General features: G+C 49.7%; 1 protein-coding gene across 10 annotated transcripts in view; it reads left to right on the top strand.

Moving 5' to 3' along the window:
• LOC143962481 (uncharacterized) overlaps positions 1–20658 on the top strand; it is a 49476-nt gene extending 28818 nt beyond the window's left edge. For 4 of the 10 annotated variants that reach the window (XR_013270703.1, XR_013270701.1, XM_077471759.1 and 1 more), the window contains exons 3-4: positions 17987–18078; positions 19989–20319. Coding sequence is in view for 8 of the 10 variants with exons in the window: in XM_077471759.1 (XP_077327885.1) it covers positions 17987–18078; positions 19989–20093 (197 nt within the window). In the remaining 2 variants the exon portion in view is untranslated. Of the gene's footprint in view, positions 1–17839; positions 17886–17986; positions 18079–19988 lie in introns of all 10 variants that reach the window. The other 6 variants (XM_077471763.1, XM_077471762.1, XM_077471764.1 and 3 more) reach the window with 3 other exon arrangements.

Here is a 20658-nt window from a genome sequence, read left to right as displayed (position 1 = left end):
CTGAAGTAGGGGTGTTCTCTGATATCTCTTACTAGACTCATCCGCAGCTCTTGGTCTTTACATAGGAACTGTAAAAAGGAACAAAATATAATAAGATACACTGGAATAACATGAACAATCTATTAACAATGTAATATTTGATTCTGATTCTCTCTATTATTTTGCCTTCTGACCTGCTACTACATCCTGATTGGATTGGATGGTAGCATGGGGCCTTATTTGTGTCATATTAGTTCAGAATAGTTATTAAAGGAAAGAAACATCAGATATTTTGCAATTAAATGTGAATTAGGAATGTATTAAAAAGGAGATTTCTATGAAATCTGCACCTGCCATGATTTTTCTTATGACTCTGGCAGTCCCAGGGGAGTTCTATATGTTGTCTGTGCACGGAATGTCCCCAGAAATTGAATTCAATGTGTGTGCGATTGGCCCCATCACTATCCAATGGAACCACCCGGACCGTAAATTAAAAAGGGCTGCTTCTTTCCTTATGACAGGGGAAGGCAGATCCTTCCATTAAGCAGTCAGCTTGCTGAAAGTACAGCTATGACCTCCATCGATATGTGATGGTAAGAAGGTGGAACCATGTTTAATAAAATCCTAATAAGATATAATGTATGCAACAGGGAAAGAACATTGTCACTTAAAAGGTGTAAAATTTCTATGTATACTTACCATCTCTATGACGTCACGGAGATTCGGGTCTATGCTATCTGGATAATGTGGTTCCCTTGTGGTCACGATCTTCACTTCTTCCTCTGCGGACTCCCTGCCGGTCAGAAATGGATGTCTGCCGAAAGCCATCTCATACACGATTATTCCCAGGGAGAAATAATCAGCCGCTCCGAAGTATGGAATGTTTTGAAGGGCCTGTAGAAACATAAAGAGAAAAAGAAGGATGAGCTGATTGTTGGGTAGAGGACGGAGACGACTCAATGCTGATATATGTGATCTATGAATCCTCCCAGGACTCCTAAAATTGTGCTCAAAAGACCTCAAACCAAGGCGGAGCTTGTGAATATTGGAGCTGGGGCTTTAGGTCTCACAGAGACACAAAAGGAAATTGGTTGAAATCTTCCAAATTGAGGTAAATTTCACCAGAACAGGTGTGCCCGCTGAAGGTTTCTCCTCCCCTCGTGTTCTGGGGAAATATCTAAAACTCACTTTCTTTCTCAATGACAATGGTCACCAATACAAACCAATGGGGACAAATACCTCTGGAATATTGTTCCAGCCTGGAAACCCACTGAAACCAACCAGGTCACCAGTAAAGAAATTCTTAATTTAGTGAAAAATGACCTCCCTTTAGCTTATCTCTATATCCCATTATAACAAATATTACAATTAGGTCTAATATCAGGTGGAAAGCAAGTATCTTACCTCTGGCGACAAGTACCCTGGTGTTCCCGATTGCCCTTGAATCCTGCTGGACTCCGTGACGCCCATATGTGCCAAGCCGAAATCGGCTATTTTGATGTGTCCAACGTTATCCAAAAGAATATTTGCAGGCTTGAGGTCTCTGTGGATGATCTCCCTAGAATGCAGAAACTGCAGACTACAGATCATTTCTGCTATGAAGTATCTGATGGGGGAAAGAGATAGAGGAATTAGCATCACAAATCATCACAGAGTAATGAAATCTAAAGATGAAATGACTTCCCCCTGTAATACATAGGGGTATGGATGGACGAGGCTCAGGTGAAGGGGCTGACTACATCACTGGCTGTGGTCAGTCACCCCCGACTCCAGAGTGACCCGTTCATTGATCTTACCTTATGGTGCCCCCAGGAAATGGAGCTACTGCCATGGCACGATGGAGATCCCCTCTGGTCACGCATTCCAGGACAAAGGCGAGATGATTCTGTGTGAACACAAGAGATAAAGTTTACATTATAGACATGCAGGATTTCATTTTGTGGAGGAATAGACAGACACACTTAATTTAGTAAAACCTGACAGAGGAACTAAGTAGGCCGCCATTACTGGACTGTTCTTATTGCAATGCTACTTCTGTCTGGTCTGGTAAAGAAATTGGAAGGTGAAAAGACTTACCTTTGTCTGGAACGTTCCAAACAGATGTGTAATAAATGGACACTCCCTGGCTACTTTCAGCACATCACGTTCTAAGAAAACCATATCACTATCGTCTTCATAATAAATAAATTCTGTCTTTTCCACAAGTTTAACCGCCAGCTTCTGGTCAATGGCGGGATGAGAGGCCAAGATCACCTTCCCAAAGGCCCCCTGTCCAAGGACTCCATAACAGGTCATGTGTTCAAAGGAGAGTACACTTGACTGGTCCTTGGTGACCACGCTGGATGGTACTTGTGAGGCGATCTCATGGTGTGTGCTGCGGATGGATGGATTGTCTAGGTCGCACTCTGGTGGAGTAGCCACGTCTTGGTCGCACTCTGGTTGAGGGGCCACGTCTTGGTCGCACTCTGGTGGAGGGGCCACGTCTTGGTCGCACTCTGGTGGAGGGGCCACGTCTTGGTCGCACTCCGGTGGAGGGGCCACGTCTTGGTCGCACTCCGGTGGAGGGGCCACGTCTTGTTCGCACTCCGGTGGAGTGGCCACGCCTTGGTCGCACTCCGGTGGAGTGGCCACGCCTTGGTCGCACTCCGGTGGAGTGGCCACGCCTTGGTCGCACTCCGGTGGAGTGGCCACGCCTTGGTCGCACTCCGGTGGAGTGGCCACGCCTTGGTCGCACTCCGGTGGAGTGGCCACGTCCTGGTCGCACTCCGGTGGAGTGGACACGTCCTGGTCGCACTCCGGTGGAGTGGACACGTCCTGGTCGCACTCCGGTGGAGTGGACAGGTCCTGGTCGCACTCCGGTGGAGTGGACAGGTCCTGGTCGCACTCCGGTGGAGTGGACACGTCCTGGTCGCACTCCGGTGGAGTGGCCAGGTCCTGGTCGCACTCCGGTGGAGTGGCCAGGTCCTGGTCGCACTCCGGTGGAGTGGCCAGGTCCTGGTCGCACTCCGGTGGAGTGGCCAGGTCCTGGTCGCACTCCGGTGTAGTGGCCAGGTCCTGGTCGCACTCCGGTGGAGTGGACACGTCCTGGTCGCACTCCGGTGGAGTGGACACGTCCTGGTCGCACTCCGGTGGAGTGGCCACGTCCTGGTCGCACTCCGGTGGAGTGGACACGTCCTGGTCGCACTCCGGTGGAGTGGACAGGTCCTGGTCGCACTCCGGTGGAGTGGACAGGTCCTGGTCGCACTCCGGTGGAGTGGACAGGTCCTGGTCGCACTCCGGTGGAGTGGACAGGTCCTGGTCGCACTCCGGTGGAGTGGACAGGTCCTGGTCGCACTCCGGTGGAGTGGACACGTCCTGGTCGCACTCCGGTGGAGTGGACACGTCCTGGTCGCACTCCGGTGGAGTGGCCAGGTCCTGGTCGCACTCCGGTGGAGTGGACACGTCCTGGTCGCACTCCGGTGGAGTGGACACGTCCTGGTCGCACTCCGGTGGAGTGGCCAGGTCCTGGTCGCACTCCGGTGGAGTGGACACGTCCTGGTCGCACTCCGGTGGAGTGGACACGTCCTGGTCGCACTCCGGTGGAGTGGCCAGGTCCTGGTCGCACTCCGGTGGAGTGGCCAGGTCCTGGTCGCACTCCGGTGGAGTGGACACGTCCTGGTCGCACTCCGGTGGAGTGGACACGTCCTGGTCGCACTCCGGTGGAGTGGCCAGGTCCTGGTCGCACTCCGGTGGAGTGGCCAGGTCCTGGTCGCACTCCGGTGGAGTGGACACGTCCTGGTCGCACTCCGGTGGAGTGGACACGTCCTGGTCGCACTCCGGTGGAGTGGACACGTCCTGGTCGCACTCCGGTGGGGTGGACACGTCCTGGTCGCACTCCGGTGGAGTGGACACGTCCTGGTCGCACTCCGGTGGAGTGGCCAGGTCCTGGTCGCACTCCGGTGGAGTGGCCAGGTCCTGGTCGCACTCCGGTGGAGTGGCCAGGTCCTGGTCGCACTCCGGTGGAGTGGACACGTCCTGGTCGCACTCCGGTGGAGTGGACACGTCCGGGTTGCACTGTGGTGTGCAGTCAATACCGCGTACACCTACAATAAAAAAAGAGAGGAATTAGATTTAGCACCTTCACCTACATTTCATATATTTTTCTTTGTAAAACATCAAATTATGGAGAGAAGAGATGAAAACGCTGGTGCCAGAGACCATGAATAAACTCTACAGGACAGGGACACAAGGAGGACTAATGTTGTACTTTGTATAAAAATGCTGGTTGCCTGCCACTCATCCCGACCCACTGGATGGCAATAATGGCATGAAAAATCAGAGGGGCTGGTTGTACCCAGCCCGTAATCAGCCTGCCCATACATGGTTAGAATCTTGGCTGGTCCTTGCTTAGCCGGGTGAGATTGGAAGTGTCTATGGCCGGCTTTAGGAGCGCAGACACTTCTAATGACAGCACTTGGGGTAAAGGCATAGTGCATATTAAAATGCTGATGGATAATGAATTAGTGCGGTTTTGTTTGTGTTGGTTTTGTCCGTCTGTCTGGCCTTGTTTACAAGGGTGATGAGGCCCATATAACATGAACGGGACGTTTCTACAACATCTGTATCTTCCAGGTGCTGCATGCAGGCAGTCCATTGACAATGAGTAGAACGCACAGCTGCACGCACGCAGCCACTTCTCCTAATATGACATGTACTGTCTGCATTCAGGGCCATTCGCCCACACCCAGGACCGCTGGGTCCTGGGTGTAGGCGAATGGCTGGGTGGGCTTGGTGGGCATTGATAGGTGACACTGGTGGGCATTGATAGGTGGCACTGGTGGGCATTGATAGGTGGCACTTTTGGGCATTGATAGGTGGCACTGGTGGGCATTGATAGGTGTGATAGGTGGCACTGGTGGGCATTGATAGGTGGCACTGGTGGGCACTGTTACTCTATAAATGAGGCATAATCGCCTCTTCCTTTTCAGGGTCGATGTCCCTTTAAGATGAGCCGGTGATCGGCTTTGTTCTTCTCCTGTCAGCAGAGGAGAAAAAAAAACGATCACTGAGCTTTTGTTTACATCATGTGATGAGCCGTCATTGGCTGATAACTGATCACATGATAAGGGGTCGGGATTGGCCCCGTACTCGGATCGGTGGTCATCCGAGTCTCAGTGACTCTGTGATCACGGCGCCCTCCGCAGGGAGCGTGCACAGGGGGATGTCATATGACGGCCTCCCGGGAACTCACATCCGCGCTGTGCCCATCATTTGCCCATAGCGCGGATGTCAGGGGGTTAAACAGGTGGTGAGGAGGCAATATAACACCTTCTTGCCTCCTGTCAAATGCCCTCTGAAGAGCGACTTGAATGTGGATTGCTGTTCAGAGGGCACAACATGTTTAAATGAGCCCTAAGGCAGTTCATACAATCCGTTATTTTTTGTCCATTCAGTAGGGAACAGGAGGGACTATTTCATGTTTTCTTTGGGGCACTGCTAAGTAATCTTCTGGTTTTCAACAAGTACAAAATCCCGGGGAGACGGTGCCAATAAGAGATCTATAACTGTCCATCTGCGTGTGTATGGACCTCCCAGTAGTGTGCAGACGTGGATTGTTGGGGATGAAAATAAAAGATTGACATACATGACTACAGAGGTGCAATCACAATGAGACCATCAAAGAGACAGCGGGGGAGGGATCTGGGTCCCATGTGGGATGGTCGGATGGTCATGGGGGGCAGCATTATCCGCACTGCCCATGGGGGGAGCGGCATTGTCCGCAATGCCCATGGGGGGAGCGGCATTGTCCGCACTGCCCATGGGGGGTGGCATTATCCGCACTGCCCATGGGGGGTGGCATTATCCGCACTGCCCTTTGGGGGACGGCATTATCCACACTGTCCATGGGGGGGCGGCATTGTCCGCACTGCCCATGGGGGAGCGGCATTGTCCGCACTGCCCATGGGGGGTGGCATTGTCCGCACTGCCCATGGGGGGGCGGCATTATCCACACTGCCCTTTGGGGGATGGCATTGTCCGCACTGCCCATGGGGGGCGGCATTATCCGCACTGCCCATGGGGGGCGGCATTATCCGCACTGCCCATGGGGGTGGCATTGTCCGTAACTGCCCATGGGGGGCGGCCAGAGGCGGCTCTCTAATTAGGCAAATTAGGCGATCGCCTTAGGCCTCGCAACTCATCCCCTCGATCGCCTAATTTGCCTGACCGGTGCGTGTGAGTGGCAGCGAATATCTCCCGTCAGTGTCCCCAAACTAGCGGGACGAGTGAGCGGGATGAGCGAGGCTCAGCAAGCAACTACTGAACACAGTGACAACGCTGCTAGTGCTATGTGACCAGCGCCGCGCTCTCTGCCTCAGGCTCTGCACTCTCCAGCGCCCCCTCTCTGTGTCCTCGAGGCTCCAGCGCTGCCTGAGGACAGATTATAGAGGCGGAGCTGGCGGCCTCTGCTGAACCCAAGAGGGATGGATGAAAGCACGGACATGCAGGAGTTCCTTTTGTCGGGTGTGGAGGGAGGTGAGCTGACAAGTTTATGGGGGCACTTGTGACTTGTATGCAGGGACTAGAGATGGATGAGGGAGGGGGCAGTGAGAGCCGTGTCTGCAGCACAGGGGGCAGTCCTGGTGCTGTGCTCTTCAGTTGCTCTATGCATGCCACTGCAAAGTGGTCTCTGCAGTGCTGGAGCAATAAATTAGGGCTCAGTCACACCATATACCAGTTTTATACCATTTGCACCCCTCCCATGTCATACTACCCCCATACTAACCCCCCCATACACTCTGCACCCCTCTCATATACATACTACCCCCCATACACTCTGCTCCCCTCTCATATACATACTACCCCCCCATACACTCTGCACCCCTCTCATATACATACTACCCCCCCATACACTCTGCACTCCTCTCATGTCCATACTACCCCCCCATACACTCTGCACCCCTCTCATATACATACTACCCCCCATACACTCTGCACCCCTCTCATATACATACTACCCCCCCCCATACACTCTGCTCCCCTCTCATATACATACTACCCCCATACACTCTGCACCCCTCCCATATACATACTACCCCCCATACACTCTGCACCCCTCTCATATACATACTGCCCCCATACACTCTACACCCCTCTCATATACATACTACCCCCCCATACACTCTGCACCCCTCTCATATACATACTACCCTCCCATACACTCTGCACTCCTCTCATGTACATACTACCCCCCCATACACTCTGCACCCCTCTCATATACATACTACCCCCCCCATACAATCTGCACCCCTCTCATATACATACTGCCCCCCATACACTCTGCACCCCTCTCATATACATACTACCCCCCATACACTCTGCACCCCTCTCATATACATACTACCCCCCATACACTCTGCACCCCTCTCATATACATACTACCCCCATACACTCTGCACCCCTCTCATATACATACTACCCCCCCATACACTCTGCACCCCTCTCATATACATACTGCCCCCCATACACTCTGCACCCCTCTCATATACATACTACCCCCCATACACTCTGCACCCCTCTCATATACATACTACCCCCCCATACACTCTGCACCCCTCTCATATACATACTACCCCCCATACACTCTGCACCCCTCTCATATACATACCACCCCCCACATAGACTCCCCACTCCTCTCATGTACATACTACCCTCTGTCATACCCTCCATTTTCCTCTACTACACATGTTTACCACCATTGTACCGTGCCATCATAATAGCATCATGGACAAAGTAATGCCCTGGGGCCCCTACTAGGAAGATGGTGACCTGTGGCATACACAGAGCACCGCAGAAAACAGTGAGTGAGGCTAAATTATGCTACATATTGGGCATGACTTTTTGGTCTGATTAGAAATTTTTGTCTAATTTAATTTATTTTTCTTACAATTTTTTTAAAACCCCAAATGTTGTTTTTTGGTGAGTTTTTTGGTTTCTTTGGTGAGATATCAGGGGTCTAAACAGACCCCTGAAGTCTCACTTTTGACACAGAGAAAGGGACTGAGGACAGATATTCCCCAGTCCTTTTCTCTGTAGCCTCAGCTTCACTGCAAATGAATGAACAGGAGACAAAGTCTCCTATTAATTCATAAACCGAAGCAGAGAAAACACAGCTTACTATGCTTCAGTTATGATTGAACACAGTGAGTGATCAGTACCGATCACCCATTGTGTTCATTTAGAAAAGTAAGGGCTGGTAAATGACATATTTACCAGCCCCTTTATCTGAAGATCCCCCAGTCAGCGGGAGAGAAGAGGAGGGAAGCCAGCAGCACTGTGGGGGAGGGGGGGTTATTGCTTTAATTATTTTTCTCATGTCTGAGTTTTGCCTAAGGCCTCACAAAGCCTAGAGCCATCTCTGGGGGCGGCATTATCCGCACTGCCCATGGGGGGGGGGCATTATCCGCACTGCCCATGGGGAGGTGGCATTGGGGGCACTGAACCAATTGGCACCTTTGTTTTGTTTTTTGTGGGTTTACATCCACTTTAAATATTGCTTATAAATGTGTGTTTATTAGGATTGTACAATAAGTACATGGGTTGTGTGTATGTCAGGGGTTGACAAATTTGCTTTGAATTTAGGAGCCAGTTTTTGTTTTTTTAGAGTGGTATGGATTGTCAGCTCCCGGGGTAAGGCCACTCATTTTCACCCCCTATCCCTAACTCACAATGGAGCACCCAGTCAATAACTCCATTGAAACGCTGTTACATCAGGGTTATGGGCTGACCAGAAAGAGAGTAAGGCTGGCAACATATGGAACTGGTTGCCACTGGCAGGTACGTGGAACTGCCAGATGGCACCGGCAGGTGACACTGGTTTGGAACTGGCAGGTGGCACTATTGGCACTGGCACTGATTGGCAGGTGGCACTGGTTTGGAAGTGGCAGGTGGCCCTGGTTGGTGATGGCAGGTGGCCCTGGTTGGCGGTGGCACTAGTTGTCACTGGCAGATGGCACTGATTGGTGGTGGCACTGGTTTGTGTTGGCAGGTGGCACTGGTTGGCGGTGGCACTAGTTGGCACTGATTGGCGGTGGCACTGGCAGATGCCACTGGTTGGCGCTGGCAGGTGGCACTGGCAGGTTTTACACGGAGCACTCTGTTACTGAAATGTAACAGAGGAGCTGTCAGAATTGAGCTTAAAGCGGAGCTCCACCCTAAAGTGGACCTTCCGCTCATTGGAACCCTCCCCCCCTCCGGCGCCACAATTGGCACCTTTCAGGGGGGAGGGGGGTGCAGGTACCTGTACAGTACAGGTATCTGCATCACTTCCGGCGTAGATTCTGCAGAATCCACGCCCCTTTCCGCAGAATCTACGCCCCTTTCCGAAGGTCCCCCGCTGCCTGCTGGGAAACACACGGATCCCAGAGACAGCGGGGACCATCCTTATTGCGCAGAGCAACTCGCGCATGCGCAGTAGGGAACCGGGAAATGAAGCCGAAAGGCTCCACTTCCTGATTCCCATACCCAAGATGGCGGCGGCAGCACCCGAGAGACGATCGAGAGATCGGCTTCGGGTGCCGATATCGCGGGCGCGCTGGGCGGGTAAGTGTCATTATTTTAAAAGTCAGCAGCTGCAGTATTTGTAGCTGCTGACTTTAAAAAAAAAAAAAAAAAATGGCGGACTCCCGCTTTAATGTCGGAATGGGCGGGACCTGGCCGGGGTGTGAAACTGACAAGTAACAGAGAGGCGGTGTAGTGTCATATTTTGCTCCCCATCATAGAATGCTCCGGAAGTGACGCTGCGGCCAGAAATTTAGCACTGCGCATGCGCCATGCGTTCCAAACACTTGCGCCATGCGTTCCAAATGATTTGCGACAATGCAGACCAGTGAAACCGTCAGATAATGTCAGAGAAGTGAGGGGAGGTAATCCCCTCCCTGAGCCACAGTTACCCGCTCTCTCTCCGCCGCTCTCCGCTCTGTCTAAAGTTAATGTCACGATTACCTCCCCTCACTCCCGTGACATTATCTGACGCTTTCACTCAACTACATTGTCGGAAATCCTCTGGAACGCATGGTGCAAGCATTTGGAACGCATCGCGCATGCGCAGTGCAAAATTTCCGGCCGCAACGTCCCTTCCGGAGCGTTCTATGATGGGGAGCAAAATATGACACAACAGCGGATATGTCAGATTTGAGCTTGAGTCGAGGTGGGCGGGCCCCGCTCGGGGTGGGAGGGTCCCGGCCGGGTGGGCGGGACTCAGCAGCTATCAAACACCGGCCAAAGATTGGGCTGCTTAAGAAAAGAGGCGCGGCCACATACACGTAGCGGCCCGCCCAGATTCCATTGGCTGGTGTTTGATAGCTGCCGGGTCCCGCCCACCCCGGCCGGGTCCCGCCCACCCCGGCCGGTTCCCTCCCACACCGACATAAAGCTGAAATCTCTCCTTTGCTTGTCAGTGTCACACACAGTGCGCAGCCGCAGAGTGTGGAGGAGGGGGGAGGGGGGCAGTCATTGTTAATAGTGATAGTGAGTGGGCTGGTGGCAGCTTAGGCGCCAGGTTGTGATTTCTGGTGGCATTGGTGACCTGGCGCCTGGGGTTTGTGGAGCCCTGGTGTATGTCTTGTGTTGATTGTAACTAAAAAATGTCATAAAAAAGGACTTGATTTAAAAAATATGAAAAAAAACATATGTACCTATGGGAATGTGACCCCAAAACATTTTTTGAAAAAAAAAAAAATATGAAGAAAATAATATACTTTGAAAAAAAAAAGTGAAAAAAAATTTTTTTTTGAAAAAAAAAAAAAATTTATAAAAAAAAAAAAAAAATCTTTGAATAAAAACACTTACCAATCTCAGTGTCTGCATCCCGGTGATGTCTATTGGCTTTACAGCCGGAACCGAAACATCGAACGACGGCTCTGAAACAGCCGCGCACAAACGCTCGGGTCCTCTTCAGCTTGGAGGGCTTTTTGGTTGGGGTATCTGCAGGCTGGTCACTGACACCTCCTACCATGGCCCTTCCTTTGCTGGGTTTCTCTTTGATGTTTTTCAGAGAAACAATCTGATTACATTTAAATCGGTTCATTATTAAGAATAAAGAAACTCGCTTTAAATGTATGACAACAAATATTGCAATGAAATTGAATTGACCGAAATCAAATCCAATAATATCACAAGGTATCTCTCAGGAGAGATAAAAGCCAACCTCACTTGTCAGTGGACAGTCAACTTCTGATGAATTCTGCCCCAGCGTCTGAATATATAGGGGGACTCAGCCAATGAAATCACAGCGACTTTGGCTCAGCCAATCACAGCGACTTTGGCTCAGCCAATCACAGCGACTTTGGCTCAGCCAATCACAGTGACTTTGGCTCAGCCAATGAAATCACAGTGCAGTCATGTGACTTTTTTTTTTTTTTTGAAAAATTAACTGACGATTTTTCTTAAAGGAGCCAGTATACGGATGTAATAGGGATATACGGCTCCTGGAAGAACATGTTATTGTGAATGAGATTTAACCCTTACAGTCCCATGGCTGAAATAAAGATCTCTATTCTTATGATAACATTGTGAATGGAGCCTTAGAAATCCTCTCCGCACATCAAATCTTTTCATTTCTTTTATTTTATCGTTATTACACACCAATTATTTCTCCATGAGGGGGGGAGGGGTGATGAGCCTCACGCTGCTCCCCGGGGCCGCCCGCCGTGTGAAGATCCGTACCGCGCTCTACCAACCAATCACAATTGATAACGGAAGTGACGTTCAGTCGCAGCCATCTTACTATACCCCGCACTCCTCTATAGTAAGCATACACTGAGAAGGCGGACATCTTGTTACACCCACCGGAGTTTGATGCATAAATAGAGTATTTAGAAATCGGAATGTTTGGATGTTACATTTTAAAAGCCGCGGCAAACCTGCCCACCTCACACGTTTACTAATGTGACAGAAAACTCTGAGTTCAGTCCGTGGGATTTCACCATATAACCTCCGATTTTGTGTTTTATAAAAAGTGTAAAATGCAAAACTCCAGCGGGTGTAACAAGATGTCCGCCTCCCCCCCCCCTTCTCGGTCTATCCTCACAGTGGAGGAGTGCGGGGTGTAGCAAGATGGCGGCGACGGATCGTCACTTCCGTTACTAATTCTGAGGGGTCGCGGAATCTGACGGAACACCGGAGCCAGCGCTGCAGCGGTCAGTCCGCCCGATATTTTGTATGACCCTTCGTCTCTCAGCTCCTCCCCTATCACACAGGCTCCACCCTCCTCGCACTCATCTCCGTGGTAACCGTACACTGCAGGGGGAGGAGATAAGAGACACAGCCCCACCCCTCATTCCTCCTCTCTGTTTACTAATATGGAGGCGTCCAATCAGCGGCGGGACAAGTGACCAGCAAGGAAGGTGGGGCCGGTAGCGGAAGGGGCGGGGCAGGGATTGAAACGCACAGTGTCTGGTAGTCATGATCATCTCTCGCCAGGTGAGACCCCGAGGTATCGAGGGGGAGTGTCCACTATAGAGGGTCCCCCTCCCCCAACACACACAGAGGACCAATCATAGGCTGAGCTCTACTACCATCCCCCATCATCCCAGGAGGGACCCCAACTCTACTCAGCTATACAGAGGGGGAGGGGCAGTGTGAGAGGGAGGGGTGTCAGGTGAGGGGGAGGGGTGTAAGGTGAGGTGATGAGGAGTATTGATGGGAGGTTCTCTGTCGCTCTTCATGTGTCGGTGCTCTTCGATGAGGTGGGGGTGTATTTCTCGGAGGGGGAGGGGTGTAATGAGGAGTATTGATGGGAGGTTCTCTGTCGCTCTTCAGGTGTCGGTGCTCTTCGATGAGGTGGGGTGTATTTCTCGGAGGGGGAGGGGTGTAATGAGGAGTATTGATGGGAGGTTCTCTGTCGCTCTTCAGGTGTCGGTGCTCTTCGATGAGGTGGGGTGAATTTCTCGGAGGAGGAGGGGTGTAGTCTGGAGGAGTATTGATGGGATGTTAGGGAATGGGATGTTGGTAGGGGGCACACTTTAGTGACACTGGTAGGTGACACTGATGAGGCACGGGTAGGGGGGCACACTTTAGTGGCACTGGTAGGTGACACTGATGAGGCACGGGTAGGGGGCACACTTTAGTGACACTGGTAGGTGACACTGATGAGGCACGGGTAGGGGGCACACTTTAGTGGCACTGGTAGGTGACACTGATGAGGCACGGGTAGGGGGCACACTTTAGTGGCACTGGTAGGTGACACTGATGAGGCACGGGTAGGGGGCACACTTTAGTGACACTGGTAGGTGACACTGATGAGGCACGGGTAGGGGGCATACTTTAGTGGCACTGGTAGGTGACACTGATGAGGCATGGGTAGGGGGCACACTTTAGTGGCACTGGTAGGTGACACTGATGAGGCACGGGTAGGGGTTACACTTTAGTGACACTGGTAGGTGACACTGATGAGGCACGGGTAGGGGGCACAGACTAGCGGCACTGATGGGCACATATTGGGACCGATGTCCCTGTAACAGAAGCTGGTTACTGGCTGCTTTATTTTCTCCTTCCGCTGATTGTGAGAATAATGTTTACGGTTTACTTCTGTGATCAGCTGTTGGCTGAGAGCTGATCATGTGATAAAGTGCCGCAGCGATTGGCTCTTTACCCTGTTCTGTGATCAGCTGAGTGGGAAGAACTCGATGATTGGAGAGCGCGCCGCAGGGGGCACGTGAGCGGCACCATCACGGGAGGACATCTGTGGTCTCCCTCCCACCACCGGAAGGCCGCGCTGTAACAGTCTTTCTATAGCGCCGGTGGAAAGTAGTTAACGGCTTGCCGACCAGCCGCCGCGGTTGTACTGCGGAAACGCGGCTCTGCGAATCGCCGTCATGTTACGTTGCTTCCATATTCAGCCACTAGGGGCGCGCGTGCTCGTCCATGGAACCGATGCCATCACCCGGAGAACAGCGATCTGTGTGTTTCTTATCTGAGGGGAGAAGAGACAGATCATCTGTTCACACAGAGTATGAAGAGCCATCTGTCATCTCCCCTACACAGTCCCCTCCCCCCTTCAGTTAGAACATGTAGTAGAGGACGCATTAACCCCTTGATCGCCCCCTAGTGTTAACCCCTTCCCTGCCAGTGACATGTTTACAGTAATTGATGCATATTTATAGCATTGATCGCTGTATAAATGCCAATAGTCCCAAAAAATGTGTCAAAATTGTCCGACGTGTCCGCCATGTTGCCATCCCGGTAAAAGTTGCAAGTCGCCGGCATTACTAGTAAAAATAATAAAATAATAAATATGCCATAACTATCCCTATTTTGTAGACGCTTTACCTTTTGCGTAAACCAATCAATATACACTTATTGATTTTTTTTTTTCTACAAAAATATGTAGAATACATGTCGGCCTAAACTGGGGAAAAAATATTTTTTATATATCTTTGGGGGATATTTATTATAGCAAAAAAAACATTGCTTTGTTTTATTTTTTGTTTTCAAAATTGTCGCTTTTTTTGTTTATAACGCAAAAAAGAAAAAATGAAGAGGCGATTAAATACCTCCAAAAGAAAGCTCTATTTGTGGTGGGGGGGGGGGGCATTTATTTATTTATTTATTTTTGGATGCTACGTCACCCAACTGCATAATGGTCAGTTAAAGCGACGCAGTGCTGAATTGCAAAAAGTTCTCTGGTCAGGAGGGGGGGTAAAATCTTTCGGGGCTGAAGCGGTTAAAGTGGTTGTAAAAAGAAAAAGCACCTGGGTGCAGCAGCCCCCTCCTTATACTTACCTGAGCCAGTAATGTGCAGGAGGTCAGTGGCTCTCCCGGGTCTCTTCTCATTCATTGGCTCTGTATACTGTCAATCTGAGATAATGAGAGGGGGGGGGCTGAGCTGCACTCTGTGACTGGGCACACCGAGCAATAACTTGGGATGGAGCCCTGCTCAGGTGCCCCCCAGAGCAAGCAGCTGGGAAGGTCTGTAATTATGAACTGGTAATAACGGGAAGAACTACTCATGAAATAGATCTTTCAGATGGTGAGTTGGGCGGGGGGGCGGTAAAAACAGGCATCTGATGTAGTTTTGCAGTCTGGATGTTTGGGACTGAGCAGTATAGAGGTATATAGTGTAAGCTTTGTGCTGTCAGTGTGATCTCCCGCCCCGGGATTGGAGAGGTCTGTGCTGCTCACATAACATTGTCTCGCCTCTTCTGGCTGATTTCTGAGGTGCTGCGGCCCGATTCCTCCCATGATCACAATTAGGGTTGTCACCTTTTCTTCACCTCAAACCCAAACACTTGATCGGTGCACACCAATTTTTATTATAGTATAAACTATAGATATATTTTGGTATTAAATAATATTTCTAATCATATGAAGTTAATAACAAGAGTCCCCCTTTACGTCAGAGTCCACGGAGTCCCCCTTTTATATCTGAACTCACAGAGTTCCCTTTCACTCTAAGGGGGGACTCTGCAGACTCTGATGTAAGGGAGAATTCTGGGGACTCTAACATAAGGGATGCTCTGGGAACCCTGATTTAAGGGGGGACACTGAGAACACTGATGTATGGAGAGAACCCTGATTTACCTTAGTGTACTCTCTCAGAGGCAGGAGAGAGAAGGGGTAGACTTCAGACACGGAGGGATGGTGAGCTCACTCACCCTTTGGAAGTCAGCACCTCTCATCCAAATGTATCTGAGGCTGCTGGGCTTCAAATTTTCGGCCCCCACTTTCCTTTTTCTGAGGCACAGCACCAGGCATTGGAATGTGGGCAGACAAAGAGGAGTAGGGGGTGGGGGGAAGAGGTGCAGATTGAGCCCTCTCTCCTCTCCTGTCTGTGTGTGTTTTGTTGGGGAAGAGGGAATTGTTAGTGCTGGCTTTGGGCTGTGTGAAAGAGAGTGTTACAGACACTCTCAGCTTAGACAACTGCAGCCAGCAACCCAGCTGGGAGGCCATAGTACAGTTTAAATAATGTGTCTGGGTCTCAGACAGTCTGAAACCCGGACACATGATTCCAAACCCGAACTGTCCGGGTGAATCCTGGACAGGTGGCAACCCTAATCACAATAGTCTCTCTAGGGCTGAAACAACTAATCCATTATGAAATGAATCAATTACTATTTTCATAATCGATGAATCGGCCGGTAACCTAATGGGTTAAAAAAACCTAAAATGAGCCCTTTATAATACAAAGATAGCAAATAATCGCTACTATAAATATTCCTGTCACTGTTCTAAAGTAAAAAATGAACCCCTTTCAGTAGTGATTATCGGCTTTTTCTACTATAAAGGGCTCATTTTAGTTTTTTAGTTTTTAACCCCATTATGTTACTAAACGCGTTAGACCCGGTTCACATCTATGCGTTTTTGGTGCTTTTTGCAGAAATGCACTGCAGTTCATTTCCATGGTTTCCTATGGGACACGTTCACATCTGAAAGGGTCGGGGACTTTTAAACGCAAAATAATGCTTTATTGGTTCAATATACTTCAATGGAGAAGCTGCAGAAAAGCGTGTCATGTGTTTTTGCAGCAATTTGTGTGCCCAAAAAAAATGTAAAAATACAAATTGCAGAAAAATCACGTGCGCAAAAATCAAAACGCACAGCAAAAGGCACTGCAGAAACAGATCAAAAGCAAACTGCATAGGTGTGTACCGAGCCTTGTGCTGACCACACCGATCACTTTTCAGATGAGAATATTCAGACTAAAAATCTTTCTACATTCGCTGAATGAAAGAATTTTGTTTGAAATTTTCACTTGTTTTTAACCACTTCAATACAGGGCACTTTCGCCCCCTTCCTTCCCAGCCCAATTTTCAGCTTTCAGCGCTCTAGCGCTTTCAGTGACAATTGCGCGGTCATGCTACACTGTACCCAAATGAAATTTTTATCATTTTGTTCGCACAAATAGAGCTTTATTTTGGTGGTATTTATTCACGACTCCGTTTTTTATTTTTTGCGATATAAGCGCAAAAAAGCGGAAATTTGGAAAAAAAAAACAATATTTTCTTTTTTCTACTTCAATAAAAATCCAATAAAATCAAATTTTGTCATAAATTTAAGCCAAAATGTATTCTGCTACATGTTTTTGGTAAAAAAAAAATCCGTTAAGTGTATAATAATTGGTTTGTGTGATCACGGACATATGTACGCAAATGATCATGTACATATGTGTGCAGGTGATCACGTACATATGTGTGCAGATAATCATTGGGACATGTGATTTTAGTGGGACATATGTGGGGGACATGTTTTTATTATTAGGGACATGTGTTTTTATTATTTGGGGACATGTATGTTTTGGGGACATGTGTGGGGACATTGTGTTTATACTGTGTGATGTGTTTACTGTGTACACTAGACTGGTGATCAGTGAGTAAAAAGCTGTAAAAAGCAGCTCATACTCACTGATCAGCAGCCGGCTGCAGCGATCTGCTCTCCTCTCCTCAGCGATGACTTCTGTGTGAGGAGAGGAGGAGCCGATTGCCTAGCAACCGGCTGTTTGTTTACATCACATGACGGCCGTGATTGGACACGGCCGTCATGTGATCAGGAGGGCCAATCACAGAGCCCTCCTGCCGATCTGAGATGCGCCGTGTCCGGGTGACACGGGCGCATCGGGATCGCGCCGCTGCGCGGGCGCGCGCGCGCGCGATCCCGCTACTCCTGAATGACGTTCCTGAACGTCATATCAGGAGTAGGCGGCTCCCACCCGGCCGTATATGTGCATTGGCCGGGTGGGAAGTGGTTAAAATGAAGGTAATATCTGAATGAAAACCACATCCACTGTCTGAAAATTCCTTCCACTAAGACCTTTTCTGTTATTTCTACATTTTCCCCTCACTGTGGTTGAAAATGAACGTCAATTTGATCCACTTTTTTTTTTAAGGTTATTAAGCGATTAATCGGCCAACTAATGGATGGTGAAAATAATGGTTAGTTGCAGCCCTAATTCTCTCCCAGTGTTGCTGGGAGAAACCTTGAAACACAACGTACATCCTCCAAGCTAATGAAGCCAATCCTCTTTTATTCACAGATGTGTCCATCACCAACGTTCGCCATCCCAGCTTCACCATTCATGCAGAAGTTTGCTTATGGAACCGGTGTCAGCGTTTACCTGATGAAAAGGTCAGCTCAGCATTCATCATCTTGTTTTGTCGGAGAATAAAGGTGGGGGGAGGGGGAGAATGTTCCAAAATAGATGACAAAGTAGGACGTGTTACTAGTCAGCAAATCTAGGACAGGTAAGTCCTGCATATTGGTGACTACATATCGGAAGTGAAGGCCGGGTTCACACTTGTGGGAATTGGATGAGGGTTTCCCCGCATCCATTTCACATGACGGGAGAGTGTGACCGGCTGTCATTGGAGCCGCTTCACACATCTCCGGGGCGGCTACAGAGCGCACTGCAGAAGGGTCCGGTGTGTCTTTGGCTGTTTTCAGGTCTGAATTGAGGCAAAATTCTGCCCCCCCCCCATAAAAAACGGAGAACAGGGGCGCTCCACAAACCGTGTGAACCCAGCCTTAAATCGGAGCTCCGCCCAAAAGGGATGTACTGCTTTTACCACCCCCCATTACCTAGTTTCAACAGGTTCCTGCACCCACTTCTGCTTGGGCAGAAGTTCTCACCCCTCCCCCCTGCAATTTTCTGGGAAACGTCACAGGTCCCAGAAGATTGCATGACCTGTGGAGAGGCAGCCGCCTTTTCCAGGCTTTACTGTCTCAGGGCCGCTCTGTGCAGTTAAGTAGTATAACATGTTCTTCTAAAGTCTGTGGTTTTTTGTTTATTGAAAAACATAATTTTAAGGTTCAAAGCAAGTTTCTCGGCCCCCTAGTATTTCTGGCTGTGGCCAATGTAAGTAAGGGCTAATCATTTATGTAGAATTTACAGAAGCAGCTGGGACTGGTGTCTAGCTATGGGGAGGAGTGGAGGATCAGCCCTGCTTTAACCACTTAAGGACCGCCTCGCGCCAATATATACGTCGGCAGAATGGCACGGCTGGGCACAATCACGTACCGGTACGTGATTCTTTAAGTGCCCAGCCGTGGGTCGGGAGCGCGCGGCTGGCTCCCGACCCGGTCCTGTGATTTGTGGCCGCGGGACCAGCGGACCCGATCGCCGCTGGTGTCCCGCGATCGGGTCACAGAGCTGAAGGAGGAGGAGAGGTCTGTGTAAACAAGCCTCTCCCCGTGCTTCCCTGAGGGGCTGTCACCGATCGTCTCTTGTTCTGGGCGCGTCTCCGATCTCAGTAAAGAAACATCGGCTCTTTACCCATGTGATCAGCTGTGTCCAATCATATGTAAACAAGGAAATGGCAGTTATCTGCTTGACTCTCTCACTGAAAGAGTGGGAGGAGAGAGCCGATCAGCAGCATTTCCTCACAGGGGAGACCTGTACATATCATCGGTGCCGCCTCATCTGTACCCCATCTGTACCCCATCGGTGCCCCCTCATCTGTGCCCCATCGGTGCCGCCTCATCTGTACCCCATCTGTACCCCATCGGTGCCCCCTCATCTGTGCCCCATTGGTGTCGCCTCATCTGTGCCCCATCTGTACCCCATCGGTGCCGCCTCATCTGTACCCCATCGGTGCAGGAGAAAAATGACTTATTTACAAAATGTTCTAACAGAAACAGACTTTTTATTTATTTTTTGTTTGTTTTACAATATTTGGTCTTGAGTATTGAGGTGGTTAATGGCCCCTTTTCATATCCACCAAATCCTCTACAATTCTGCGGCAGTGCTTAGTATTATTCTTAAAATCAATCCCTGTGTCCCCATGGAGCTCCTTGGATTTCAGGCCCCTAAATGTGTCACATCTTCTTCTGTCTAATGGACAACGAAGCTCTTGATTCGAATGTCAAATGCTAGTTTGTACTGGTCCGAGGAGCTGGCATTTTACAGCTGTGTGATGGGAGGAAGATGATTTTCTTTTTCTTTAAACTCCCATCAAGTAGGGGTATGTGGTAGACTTTAAATTCTGATTCTGATTGTGCCGTCTGTAATCAATAACTGTTCATCTCCATTCTCTGTCCAGAGGAATCCTTCATGGATGACTTTGATGAGGGCGCTTATTACGAAGCTTTGGGCACGAGACCGGCACTTAACATGGACAAGCTGGATGAGTCCTACCAGAAGGTGATTGAATTGTTCTTCGTGTGCACCAGCGAGAACCCCAAGGAACGGCCTTCTGCACCTCCAATTGTGGAGGCCTTGGAAGCGCAGGGGGTCAAGTAGTCATTTAGAATTCTGTTTAAAGGTTTCTGTTGGAATGGTTTTAATGTTTTTAACTATGAGAAGGCAGCTTTGTGTTGCTGTAATGTTTTCTAGAATGGTAGATTAGAGCAATGGTGAGCTCTGCTCTTCATCAGAGGTACTAATGCTGCCATATGAGGCTAGAAGTAAACTCAGCAGTTATGTCCCACGTAGCAGGTCCCTGACATCATGTATGTCATTCCAATGTGAAAGTATTGCTGGCCTTGCTGTATATAGCACTGAGGCACACAAACCTACCTCTAGCCAATGATGGTGCCACCTTTTTGAGTCTTCCTGAAGACACTTCTGCTGCCCCCATCCATCATGGTCACATCCTATAAGGCACATGCCCAGCCCAGCTTTTATTTTAGAATAACTGTGGCAACCAGGTATTACAAGGGTGTTTGGGTGCTGGAGGTAGGGTTTGATTTGTACAAAACCTAAACGTGATA

Source organism: Lithobates pipiens, unplaced genomic scaffold (genome assembly GCF_037356315.1).
Source record: "Lithobates pipiens isolate NorthernLeopardFrog02 unplaced genomic scaffold, aLitPip1_a1.2 Scaffold_8, whole genome shotgun sequence".
Classification (NCBI taxonomy): Eukaryota; Metazoa; Chordata; class Amphibia; order Anura; family Ranidae; genus Lithobates; species Lithobates pipiens.
The sequence above is the reverse complement of the archived record's forward strand: the minus strand, read 5'-3'. Positions and strand labels throughout refer to the sequence as shown.